Source organism: Hippocampus guttulatus, chromosome 5, assembly GCF_054856545.1.
Source record: "Hippocampus guttulatus isolate MCC_2025c chromosome 5, RoL_Hgut_1.0, whole genome shotgun sequence".
Taxonomy (NCBI): domain Eukaryota; kingdom Metazoa; phylum Chordata; class Actinopteri; order Syngnathiformes; family Syngnathidae; genus Hippocampus; species Hippocampus guttulatus.
In genome coordinates this window covers 14,155,001-14,168,702 of record NC_141265.1, presented here as the reverse complement: position 1 = coordinate 14,168,702, position 13,702 = coordinate 14,155,001, and the positions used below count along the sequence as shown (strand labels likewise).

At 43.7% G+C, this 13,702-nt stretch overlaps 1 protein-coding gene across 3 annotated transcripts in view; it reads right to left on the bottom strand.

Annotated features, from left to right (window-relative positions):
- sema6a (sema domain, transmembrane domain (TM), and cytoplasmic domain, (semaphorin) 6A) overlaps positions 1-13,702 on the bottom strand; it is a 124,314-nt gene that overhangs the window by 46,005 nt on the left and 64,607 nt on the right. For all 3 annotated transcript variants that reach the window (XM_086110542.1, XM_086110543.1, XM_086110544.1), the window contains exons 4-7: positions 12,020-12,080; positions 9,189-9,251; positions 8,579-8,680; positions 488-578 (exon numbers count right to left, since the gene is read on the bottom strand). In XM_086110542.1, coding sequence (XP_085966668.1) covers positions 488-578; positions 8,579-8,680; positions 9,189-9,251; positions 12,020-12,080 — 317 coding nt within the window. The remainder of the gene's footprint in view (positions 1-487; positions 579-8,578; positions 8,681-9,188; positions 9,252-12,019; positions 12,081-13,702) is intronic.

Here is a 13,702-nt window from a genome sequence, read left to right as displayed (position 1 = left end):
ACAGCTCATCAATAGCGCCATTAATCAGATGGCAGCGGACATGAAATGGGGACCCCAATGTCTTTTGCGGCCCATGGCGAGGTTGCACGGGAAGATTTTCATCAGAAGAAAGTCGAGTCATCAGCGTATGCATCCATTTGTGACTTTTTTTTTTCAGCCAACCAAGTTTATACATCCTTCCCTTTTCTACTGGTTTGGTCTCATTTGGATCCCGGAAGAAATGGAGCCTATTAGAACCAACTCAATCACAGGCCAAATGAAGACAAATAATCATCACGCTCACAGTCACACAAGTGGACAATTTAGAGTGGTCAATGAACATTGCGTGCATATTTTGGGAATGAGGGAGTACATACAAATAGGAAGGCCTGAGCCAAGAGTTACTTTTGAAATTAGAACAACTTGGAACTTCAACCTGTGTCACAAAATGGATTGTGTTTGACTTTGGAGGTTTCACTGTTTAAGATTAGTATGCTTTGAAGCTCACCAGCAAAGAGGGCAACATTGGCATGCTTGGCGTCATAAGGGCAACGAGCCATCCCGCTGATCTCCTCTCCGAGAGCTTCCAGGGTGTCCATCTACGGTCACAAATGGATTAATTGAGACAAAGGAGTTGTGAAACATCGTCTTAAAGAAGTATCAAGAGGAGAGAAATCTTGTATGCTTACTGTAAAATAACCCAAATAAAAAGTAAAGAATTTGACATTCTCCATCACATTTTTTTGCTGTCATTCAATGCACATGATGCTTCTCCTTCTGGCATTTGCACCATGGCTACCTGGGGCAGTAGAAGGCAGGCATACGGCTATACATGGAGGCATCACAGCTTCTCAGTAAGATTGTGTAATAGTGGTAGTTCTTCGCAGAGGATAAAGAAGATATGCCGGTGATTTTTGTAAAATAATCAGTCTATATGTGTTGTGCCACCATTTGACTTCAAATGAATATGTCTATGGCATTTGTATAATTTGTTAGCATAAGCCTAAACAGACTTTATTAAGCGTGGTTGTTGGAATAGAAGCAAGTGAAACACAAACATTAAAGGCAGCCTTTGTACTTCAACTGTGTTTTGTACGACTTCTGAGGGATCCGAACCAGGCTGCTTTTAACAACAGGAATGGGGGTGAAGAAAAAAATCCATCCGTGTACACTTTTTGGGACATCGTGCAACATGAATTTCTCCTTGACCCGTGTCCAACTGCTCCACAAAGGGTGTTGGAAATCGATTAAGCTGTTTTTGTGACGAAGGAACACAGACAAACAAAATCTAAATTGTGAGATCCACACAACCTCCTTGGGGGAGAAATGTGGCTTGAATGTGCGTCCACAAGTGAAGAACATGTGGCCAAGTAGAATTTTAGGTCAGTAGTCTGGAATAAAATATTTGTGGTATCTCCCCACGAGTGAGTCCATGTGACCGTCTGTGGCTGTCACAGCAGCGCATGCGGAAAGCCCATTTTCCACAGCATTAAACATATTTACTTTTCCCCTTACCTCATGCATTATCTTAGCGCATAAAACGAGCTTAAACACAGCTTTGATCCATTTATTGCTACGCCGTGATGTGAAGGGGGAGTCGCAGGTGCACACAAAGGAAATTTGACAATGTTTTGAAGCTCGCTACTTCCTGAATATTTGATCAGAAGACACTTCTAAGTGAATGCTTTGCACGACCAAAGCTTAAACCCCTGCACTAATGCCGCTATTTCCTCAAAGACTCTCGCTAGACTCTGTTAAATCGTGATTTCAGGACCTAGTGGCACATTTCCAGCCGACTAGAATGTTGTGTGTGATTGGCAGAGGACCACAAGTGGACGAAAGGTCAATGCCATTCCTCTAAGGGTCAACTTGTGTTCCCCAGCATGCGTATGGCTGAAAGCAGAAATACACACGAGGTCAGGGAAACGAATGAAATGCTGCTAGCCTCTCCTTTTTGCTTCCTCCTTCGCTTAACAAAGAGAGAAGCTGCGAAGTTCTTAACGCCGCCCTTTCTGGTCTCTAAACGGGTCATTTTGTTTTCTATTTCTGTCTGGGTGGGAAAAAAAACAGCTATCATCTGCCAGCTATAAAAGGTCACACGCACTCACACATGGTAACACACGCACCGTTTGCCAGGGAAATTGTTGGCACAAAAAAATAAATACAACAGGACTAGCAGTAGAAACATATTTCAGAGTCTTTCCTTCCTCCTGTTTTTTTCTGATCTTACAGCGAGCTGATAGAGTACAGTGGTGCCTTGAGATACAAGCTTGATTCTTCCCATAGCCATGCTTGTAACTCAGAACACTCCCAATTGAAATGAATGGAAATGCCTTAAATGTATTCCAGCCTGCCCCCGAGGGAAATATAATAAACACATGAATAGAGTATATGTCAAAACTCCTCAGAAAGCAAAAATATTGGTCGTTCTTGGGGAAGGATAACAAATTATCTGTGTTGCATCATCTTTTTTGTTCAAACATCTGTTGCTGAAAGGGTTATAAAACCGCTACGCCAATAATATTCATGTTGGGTTTTTTTCAACACTAAGCTAAAAAGACGTATCTAAAGCACGGTTATTTGGTTATTTTACATACACAAGATGCACTTCCCTTTGTTTTAGGTTTAGTTTGACAGTAAAACTCAAATGAGAGTGCAAATGAGCAGCTTTTTTGATGGATTGAAGAATTCTGCCAAACTTCTACTTGTTGTGAAGTGAGTTGAGTTACTGCCCCCATCCAGACAAATTAGATATAGAGACAGACAGACTGACAGAGAGACAGAAGTCCGGTCACTTGGTATGTCAAAGCACCACTGTGCATGTCTTTTATTATACAGGCCAGACAGTTTGGAACGTTGCCTCACCCTCGCATACATCCCACATAAAAACACACACACCCCAGCGGGCATTTATCCCCTCTGTTGATGTCACGGCAGCGTTGACCTCTGTCCAAGGGTCTCGGCCGGCTGTCACTGATCTATTCCTGCCGTTTGATCATGTGGAAACCCGTCTCAAACCCAACCGCTGATATACGCGCAGGTTCTGACAAGCTGGCAGGCATGTGTGGAGAAACACCAGAACTGTCCGGAGCAATATCCCGCTAATGTTAGCCAGGCAACAAAGCTCCACAAAAACTGCCACGCTGAGCTAAAACAGTTGTAAACATAAAGCATTCGGAGGGTGGAACAGCTTGAGTCTTGTTATGCCGTCAACTCCGCTAACCTGTAAACAAATGAAGTCCGACGCAATGTAGTGCAGATCCAAAACATGGACGCAATTTGAAGGAGACATATTATGGCATTTTCCCAACAATTTAAAACAGTTTCAAGGTGGCTTTTTAAAATGTCCTTCTTGCATAAGTCAAAACAGTCAAAAGACAGAATTATATATCATTAGTCCTCCCTAAGCAGCCCAAATTAAAATCAGGTGGTTTTGTTATTGTCCTCGCTCGTGCAAATGAGCCACTGCTCACCCTCAACGACGGGTTGTGTCAATGTGAGTATGGCTTGACATACGAAGATGACCGAGCGTGAATCCTGGGAGAAAAATACATGTACAGCAGTGCGGCCATGAATCTGAGTCAAACTCAGAACAAGTTGGAGTATCATAGTTATAACGGGATTATTACTGGATGGTTATTTATGAACTTTGTTACTTAAGGGCGGCACGATGGTCGACTGGTTAGCACGCCGGCCTCACATTGCGGAGGTCCAGTGTTCGATTCCGGCTCCGGCCTTCTCTGTGGAGTTTGCATGTTCCCCCCATGCCTGCGTGGGTTTTCTCCGGCTATTCCGGTTTCCTCCCAAATTCCAAAAAACATGCATGGCAGGTTAATGGAACACTCAAAATTGTCCCTAGGTGTAATTGTGAGCATGGATGGTTGTTCATCTGTGTGTGCCTTGCGATTGGCTGACAACCAGTTCAGGGTGTGCCCCGCCAACTGCCCGAAGACAGCTGGGATGGGCTCCAGCACACTCGCGACCCATGTGAGGGTAAGTCGATTAGAAAATGGATGGATGGATGGATGTTACTTAAAATAAAGTTCATACGATGTAGTGCGTTTCGGTTTTTTCATTATTTATCAGTCACTATAATGATTTTGCTGCAGAGTCAAACTGTCACTCTTGCATAGTTTGTCGCTTTTAAACGTCAAGTCAAGTACTAAAAGTGAGGCATGTGCTCCAAAATTTTTCAAAACTGAGTTGACTTGTTGATCATTACAAGTCCACCGGAAATGTTCGGACGTGTTTATTTGAATGAATAATTATGGGAAGGTCCTGTGCTATTACCAACAAACTTTGTTCCAACATCCAAAAGTATTCATGTGCTGAAACAACAACAATGAGTGAGAGAGGTCATGAAATATCAGCCGACACATGAATTAATAGGCCAATACAACATTGCGCAAATGAGACAACCTGCATAATTATTCATGCGCGAGTTCACACATGGGCAAGAACCAACCAAGGACGCAGCACCTCAGCGGGACATTAATCGTCATGGCCCATTTCTCCGCAACCTGTTTGCCTGACATGCCTTGTTTCTGACACTTTTACCTTCCAAGAGGAACCTTCCAGCATGTCTTTGCAGCTGTTCATAAAAAGTCTTTGCAGCTGTTCATAAAAAATAAAAAAAAACGCACATCATAATCAATGCGAGGTTAAACGGTTTCATCTGTAGTTGCATGTGAGAATTTTCTGATAGAAAGCAATCTAAAAAGAGCCAACAAATGTGTACGGTATTAATTTTTTTTTGTTTTTATGCAGATAATATTCAGTTTTGATAGACACCATTTTAGTTTTTGATTTCACAATTTCTTTAGAATTGCAGTTGTAGTTGACAGTGACATTGAACTGCCCCACATTGAAGTAGCTCCAAATATAGACGTCACCAAGGTAGAACCCATTTAATTTAAGTATTCGTCGGGATTCAGCAATTTATTTTAGTTTTTCACCTTTGCAGTCCACTTTTAATCGGGGCCCAGTTTTCGTAGTTGGCAACCACTTTGTAATGCTCATTACTGCCACCTACTGGATTGGAGTGGACTTGTATGACCCCGGGAGTCAAACCGAAATGTTCTCTTATTGTGTTGTTGCCATCTCTCCCTGTCCTTTCTCTACGATGTTTGTCAGGGAAGGCTTCGGTACCAAATTGACAAGGAAACGACCAGATTTTTCCATCAAACAAGGTATATGGGCAGATTGTTCGTTATGGAATTATATCTTGTCCATCTAAGTTTGAATTTAAGTTTCTGATTCAGAATCTTTTTAAAAGACTATCAATCCTTCTTATGTCAGCGTCACAAGATTAGCTGAGCGCAACTCGACGGGGTGGATGTTGGATGAACTGACAAAGGTTTGATTGCTTCTCTCTGGCTTGTCTTGCTTACCCGGATTTTGACCTTTCACGGTATCTTTGTGTTTGAATTTGGACCGGCACAGATATACTTCCCTAGTGTGGCCTTGGCGGAGTCCTCTATTGAGAGGAATGTTTGTAAAATGTGAGAACTGGACTCTGAGACCAAGCTGTGGATCACCTGGCGACTTAACAGCCTGCGGACACCACGCTGATCGCCAACACTTTGCCCGGCAACCACAGTTGTCCGTTCATACGTGGCAACCAGCTGGACGGACTGTTTATTATAACGGCGCAGTCAGCGAATGACAGGCGGAGAAAGCAACAGTCGAGAGGACGTCGACAGAGAGGAATTAAGACCGGCAGGAGAGAAGGAACAAGGGAAGGGGGGTCCGAGGGCTGCTTGGGTTTTGATTGCGTGTGTACTGACATTAACATGGAACAAGGGAGGAGGGATAACTAACAGTAGCTAATGAAGAGGCAAAATTGGAAGAGCGGTGCCAGTTATTGCTTTGGGTGGAAGCCACCGCCTGCCCCCAGTGGGCTCCCTCCACGTCTGCTCCGTCTGACCTCGACAGCCCCCCGCCCCAACCGACCACCTCCCCCTTGCCCTCTCCTCGTTGATGAACGTGGGATGAGGCCGACCCCTGGAAACAGAAGCTCTTTTCACTGGTGTCACACAGGGGAGACAGAGAGGAAAACTGTGGCCAAGGTGCCACATACACGCACTCGCATACACATTCATACAAACACACACGTGGAAAAAAACCAACACGCTGCTTGACCCGAGTGGAATTGAAGACCCCGGTATGCATTCAAAGGACTGACAGCCTGTTAGCATTTCTTGTAGCATGTGGCCATTTTAGATTGGCGGAATGACGGAGGGTAGATGGAGGCACTGACTGATAGATGGATCGATTGAGCGATGACTTGGTAGACAGACAGATTGCTTAAGAGCATACTTTCCTGCAATTGCTGTAGCACAAGTTGAGTGATGCGGTTTTTTTTCTTGGAGAATTGCAAGCACATACGCTTACCATTTAATTATTTATTAGTCTCACTGTAGGGAGACTGACTCACTAATCAAGGAATTTGCCCTTGCAAATTTTCAACACAGGAAAGACGTTCTTCTTCCTTGACATCAATCACATTTTATAGTGTTTCCCCTGCAGAAGAAATCTCCTTACAAGACATACCTTGTTTCTTGTATACAAGAGGTGCTTCATTTTGACATTTGTAAAAGCAAGCATCCTTTGTATTTGCAGCGAGCAAGCTACCTCTCCCTCGGAACTTTACCAGGGCTTGCAGCGGTAATAGCTAAACCTTGAAACCACAACCGTGGGGCCTATAAAAGCTAACCACGCCTGATAAATGCAGAGACATAAATTCCACATCGCTGCAGCAGGACTCCCAATATCGCTGCATCCATTCGGTGTACTTAACATGCTGAGCCATGAAGCCAATGGAGCAGAGAAGTCTTATTTTTTTCTGGTAAAAACATCTGGTGAAGCAAAGCAGTGTGTGTGTGTGTGTGTGTGTGTGTGTGTGTGTGTGTGTGTGTGTGTGTGTGTGTGTGTGTGTGTGTGTGTGTGTGTGTGTGTGTGTGTGTGTGTGTGTGTGTGTGTCTGAGTTTTCTTCTTTCCCCTAAGTTGAGTAAGATAAAATCAGTGTGTGCCGCAACCATTTCATCCGAACAAAGCAAAACCAACAAGAGGTGAGTCGCTCTCTGAAATATACTCTACTTCAGTAACGTTTAGGATAAAATCTTGCCAGAGTGGTTTTAATGCGACATTTTTTTTTCACCAATCCAATGGAACTATTCGTGACGTTTGACCCCATTTGACCAATCAAACGGATATATTTTATTTCGAGGTGTAGTGGTCTTGCCCCCTGAGCAATTCTGTTGCTCCGCATTGCTGCGCCAGCTTAATTAAAAGCATCATGTTTAATCATCCTAACATGATCACAAAGAGAAAACATTTGCGATCACAAGCTCCATGTGCCTAACTTAATTTTACATCAGCGAAGAAGAAAAGGACGACTGGTTGTCGCTGATGATGTTTTCATTTGGATAGAATGCTTATTCATACCTTACTTTTCATTTCGATCGCAGAAAATTTAACAGAATAGAATAGAATCGAACGCCTTTCATTGTAACCATACATGTGATCGTCTATGTCAGGGGTGTCAAATTCATTTTTGTCGTGGGCCACTTTTGAGTTACGCCTTCCCTCAGAGGGCGGAATTGATGTTGAATCATCACATCGTCTTATTACTTGTACACAACAAATTGATGGATTACTAGTTTTGAAATCAATCAATGAGATGTTTGTTGTTTGTTCACTTATTGTTCAAGTGAGTGTAAACAGGGTCTGAAAATTATCGCAAAATCTCCATATTATTTACTACACCTGACAATTTGACATTTCGGTACATATTTTAGAAATTATCATGGAAGTTGACACACATGATCTACTTTGGCGGGCCACATATAATGATGTGGCAGGCCAGATCTGGCCCCCGGGCCTTGAGTTTGACACATGTGATCATTAATAGCATTGCAGTTGAGCTGCAACCTGTCCTAGATGACTTTGGGCCAGTGATGCAGTACACAATGGACTGGTCGCCAGAAAAATCACAGGACACATCCAAACAAACGAGCATCTGAGATTCAAACTCAGATCCTTCCAACTGTGAGGCAGACGTGCTAAGCACTCAGACACCAATTCCTCGGAAATGCTTCTAAGTCACATTTTTACTTTGTGGACGAAAGACATTCATAGCAGAGCACTATATCACTTTTTATCCGAACACCCACTGTGTGGAAATCCCTGATGTCGAGTATTTTTTGAAGCCTCCCCGATGTTCGACAAAAACCAAAACACCGCTCACATCTAGCCCTGCTATAAGTTTAAATCCAGTTTTCTTTTACCCAGAGGTCATTCATGGATTTTTTTAAAGACATTTCCCGCCACATACAAGCAGGCTTCTCTTCAAAAGCAAGGCTTGGTGTTATTTCAGGACTTCTTCATGTGCCTGCGCGAAGGTGGGCCGGCTCGTCCGCCTCTAAATCGAGCGTGTCAAAGTCCACCCGCAGATAACGGAGTTGTGCAATTCATCCATGTACGTCCGCCCCTCCGCTCCCACATTCGCTTTTGTTGGCATGTGCAAAACAACCTCATCGCAGATGCGAGTGGCAGGTGAAGAAAGAGAGAGACGTATTAAGAAAAGGGGCGTCCTTACTTTGTACGTTTGACACGAGGGGTTGAATGCGTTTGTCCCGCAAACAAACAGGGCGTCGTCGTTTTGCCGCAGGAGGACTTTGATGAAATTGTGACACTCGTCCTGCGCCACACAAGGGAGAGAAAGAGAGGAAAATGAGACATTTGTCATTTTTCTTTATAATTGACACGTTTAGACCAAAAGGCACACTTGGGGGCTCCAATGACAGGTTGTGAGGTTTAAAAAATGAAAGGCCAGCCTCTGTTTGAAGCGCGGCATTTATACGCGCGGAAAATTGCAGGCGTGTAATCGTGACATGCGGCGTTTCCTTATGCGACGTCAATGTCATGTTTACGGATGATTTTGGATGGCAGCGCCAGGTTTACCTCAACAATAATGAAAGCCAGAGAGGAGATGATTGTACAGTAAATCCTGGGAAAATACAATTAGGCTGCCATTTGATGGAAAGATTAGCACTAATGTGCTCTATAAATTGTGACAGATGAAGGTTTTACGAACTGCAAGGAGTGTGTTATTGCAGTGCATCGTCTGTACGTTTGTGTGCATATGAGTGTGTGTGTGTGTGTGTGTGTGTGTGTGTGTGTGTGTGTGTGTGTGTGTGTGTGTCTACCTTGTGCTTCCCTTTCATTCGGCATGTGTCTACGTCAACCTGCCTGGACTTCCATGTCATTTTCTGCAGGGAAAGATCCAATCAAGTTAAAGTCAAGACCATTAGGAAGAGAAAACAAAACATGAAGTCAGATAAAATAACACAAAAGCATACTGGCTAGGCGACACTCATTGGACACCTCATTAGGTACCCCTGCACACTCTTATGGGATCCAACACAAGAGTTGTATCAAAATTGTTGTTGACTTTTCATTGACATTGGTAATGGTAAAATTATGACAATGTTGATTAAAAATGATATTCACCATGATTTCTAAAGAACATCAGAGAAATATTTTTTTTGGACTGCAACCAATGTTGAAATAATATGTCCCCGACTAATTGGATTATTTATTTTCCATAATTACATTTAATTAATACACAGAATGCCCCCCCCAAAAAATTGCCATCATTTTGTAGGCCAATAACAAATCTCAATCAAATGATTTCAAATTGTAATGAAAGGTGTAAAAATTAGGTTAACGTTTTTACTCTTTCTTTCATAATGAAGAGGGAAAATCTAGCTACTACTGTTGTTCTTCTATCCAACAAAAATGTTGGCACAATTAATCCAATATAATTGGTGATAACGTCGATATCTATCTCGGCACAAGTAGTACGGGAGTTTGCGCTGTTGTGGGAATGAACACAGCCGGCTTGTTTCCCGGCCAATGGAAGCTGCACCCCTTTGTTTACTTTACAAAGCTACATGAGGCTGTCAAACCATTTGGAACACCTATTGCGATGTGGTGTTTTGATGCAGTGGCAATGCGGAGAGCTATTAAAATTGAATGGAAAGTTCTAAACGAAAACCCCTCTTTTGAATGTGCAGGTTTAGCATCTGTAATATCCGTTCAGCGTGTACTGTGATCAACAATGCGAAATTCTTGCTCAGTCACTGTCCCGCCGAGGCTGCTGCTCAAATGTGAAATTTCCCACTTAACGCTGATCAGGGGGACCAGGTCACAAATTGAACTTGTAATTGTCAGGTATTAATGGGGGGGGGGGGCAAACGACGCTGACTCTGGATCGGTTTGAGAGCCGCAGAGCCCCACAGTGTGGTGATTAGAGCTCTTGGGCTAATTGGTTAGTTAATGCAGAACGCACGCACACAATGGTCTGCTTGCAGATCCGTGGGTAGCCAACACAACATGTCAGTCAGCTATAAACACACGGCTGCATACATCCGCTTTCATTGTCACACGCACTTATCAATCAATGGCCTTGCAGTACTGTCACACACACACATGCACACAGTGGCCCCTGAGTGCCGTCCGTGATCAGTCCCTGCCCGCCGCCATTGTGGGGCATGTTTGGAGCTGATTAAAGAGTCTCGGTCATCAATCAACAAGAGCCTTTCATGTGCTCGCTGCTCTCATTAGGGCCCGTTGGCTGAGCTTTGACATGGTGGGGGTTATACACCCTTATTTGAATTGCAGTAAAGTCTGGCGATCTGTAAGGGGATTGTCAAAAACTGCCAGCAATTTATTCTCATCCCGGAAAATTCTTTTATAGTTGAAACTAAACAATCAGTGCGAAACACTTTATCATCAATTCTAAGTCATGTTATGATATTGCTGTCAGCCACCGCCTGTGGCTACTCACACACAGATATCACACATCACCCCACCAGGCCCCGCCCCTTAAATGCACATATCTACACAGATACTACAAAACGTCCAGAATTTTCAGTTTTGTACTCGCCAAGGTAGAAAGTGTTTTCATTTTTATTCTGAGCAAAGTGAAAATTATTTGAAATTCGACACAACACAGAGAAAAGTGTTGTTTAAAAAATTTGAATGATTGGGGGAAAAAAAATCAGCTTTAATCCTGGAATACTTCTTAACGGCTCCCATCCGATTTTTTTTTTTTTCAGGTCTGACATCAAGGCGCTCGAAAGCAGCCATGCTAGCCTGAAGCCCCGATCCACGCTCTGAGTCTGACATTCTTTCCTCACTATTCGACATCTCTGTGCGATGCGTGTTCACCCATGGACAACAACGAGGCACCCGACAGTGGCTACAACGGTGGACTATCCAAAAGGAAGATGCAGTTTTGGGGGTGTAGGCATAGCTAGCTAGCTAACCGCGCGTTGCGATTGGGCCGCATCACCACTGATGTGCATGAAGGCGTTCAAGTTCTTTTATAGTGTGGGTGCCCAAAGGTATGACCAAAAAAGTCAACAAAACTGAAATGCTGAAAAGCAAAATCCATAATTCAGTACTGATCTTTTGTCTCTGCACATTTTCTGCAATTACTGTCAAACATGTCTAATGTATTGGGAAATAAATCTCTAATTTCAACTGACAAGCTTTTTCTTTTGTTCACAACATGCAAAACTTTAAAAATCTAATTCAATGGGCCAACTCTTCTTCAAATCTCTAGCTCACCCAACATTTTTTTACAGTGTATAGGGGTGTGAAACAATTTTTTAATGAGTTTCTATGTAGCGCAATTTTCGTTTTTTTTACCTGAGCAAGGTTCACTGTCAGTGTAATGGCGAATGGTTTGCGTGACTATCACTGTATTCGGACCTCGTTGCATATGAAGATTTAAATGTGGGATTTTTATCTCATCGTCGCCTTTACTTCCGACATTGTCTCTCGAAGCGTGGATGACGCAGGCGCTTACGGGCTGATTGATTAGATAATCTACTTAACGGGGGTCAGCGTGATGCACGCGGCGAGTAAGACGTAACGCATACACACCCACGCGACAGGTGATTAGGGTTACATCGTTGTCGGCGGCGGAACAAGGCGTCTTCTAAGCCGGACGCACGTCTCGCTTACTCACCTTACTGAAAAAGATCTCGTCGTTCGTGGCGGCGTCCGTGTCCACTGTGTATATGTGATCCCTGGAAGAGAACAAATGAGATAGTGATTGAGCGAGAGGTCAGACAGTTGAAAAATTCAACAAACAATAAATCCATTTGCTTGCTGCCCCCTCTTTCCCTGCGGGCGCAAAATGACCTCAAAAGATGGAGCTTTGTGTAAACTTTGTTCAAACTTTAAAAAAAAAAAAGAACACTGACAATAGACAAAAGGAGGCCAGAGCGAATTTGCTCTGCAAGACAGAAACAGTCAACAAAGCTTTGGAGTGCCGTGGCACAGGGCCGCGAGACAAAAGCCTCTTTGTCCCAGAGGAAGAGCTTCAGTGGGGGTGAGGCATGCGGGTTGGGGGAGCGGGGTGAGGTGGCGAGACGAGAGGTGCCAAGTCACTCAGAGCTGTTCAGGTCAATTAAGCTCACTGTTTGAGCTACAGGAAATCTATACCAATGCTCATTAAAGCTCAAACACTATGTGTGTGTGTGTGTGTGTGTGTGTGTGTCAGGCCTGGAAATTAACGAGGCTCTGCCGCCTCGTTCCGATACATACATGGACAAAAGTGTTGGGACACCTGGCTAAAGGAAGTAAAAATGGAATCAAGTAATGAACCGTTCAGTCCTCTAGGAAGACTTGGTTTTTGAGTGTTACTGTGGGATTTTTTTTTCGTGCATTGCACCTGGAAAAACATTTCAGATTACATTCCAAAGGTGTTTTAGTGGGGTGGAGGTCAAGTTTTTTGGCACTAAATTTATCCAAGCACGCCTCCAAGGACCTTGATTTGTGCACACAGTCATGTTGCAAACAGGAATGGGCCATCCTCAATCTGTTCCGATAAGAAACAGAATTCTTCACAATGTCTCAACAATATCCATACCCTGATTATTTCGTTCATTGATTGATTCATTGGTGTGCCCCCAGTGCCTTGTGGCATTTTCATACAGACAAGGTAGGGTACCAACCACTTACTTAGGTTACATAGCTGAACAACTCAAGTACGTACAGAACCATGTTCTCCCCGTGCCTGCGTGGGTTTTCTCCGGGTACTGCGGTTTCCTCCCACAATCCAAAAAACATGCATGGCAGGCTGATTGAACACTCCAAATTGTCCCTAGGTGTGAGTGTGAGCGCGGATGGTTTTTCGTCTCTGTGTGCCCTGCGATTGGCTGGCAACCGGTTCAGGGTGTCCCCTGTGTACTTCCCGAAGACAGCTGGGATAGGCTCCGGCACCTCCCGCGACCCTTGTGAGGATAAAGCGGATCAGAAAATGGATGGATGGATGGATTTACATCAAATTAAGTTCGCACAGTGTGTTTCTTTATTAATGGACACTTGAAAAGCATCTTTTATTATGAAGAACATTAAAAATCACATCATCAATTCAAAGTCACACCTCTGTAATAGAAAGCTGAGAGTAACACAAACATCATCGTGTGTCCCATAATGTGGGAGCCATCAGCAGGGCATACAGAAGACATAAAGCGGAAACAACTTCTCAGACAAACAGTTACACCTTTCCTACACCATAAAGAAGAAGAGTACAAAGAGACCGGGGCAGAGGTTGCAGCAATGGGGGGTACATTAGGTGTCAAAGTGGTTTAGAAACGGAAAGAGGATTTCCTTCATTTCCGCACAGAGGTGGCCTTGCCCGAGC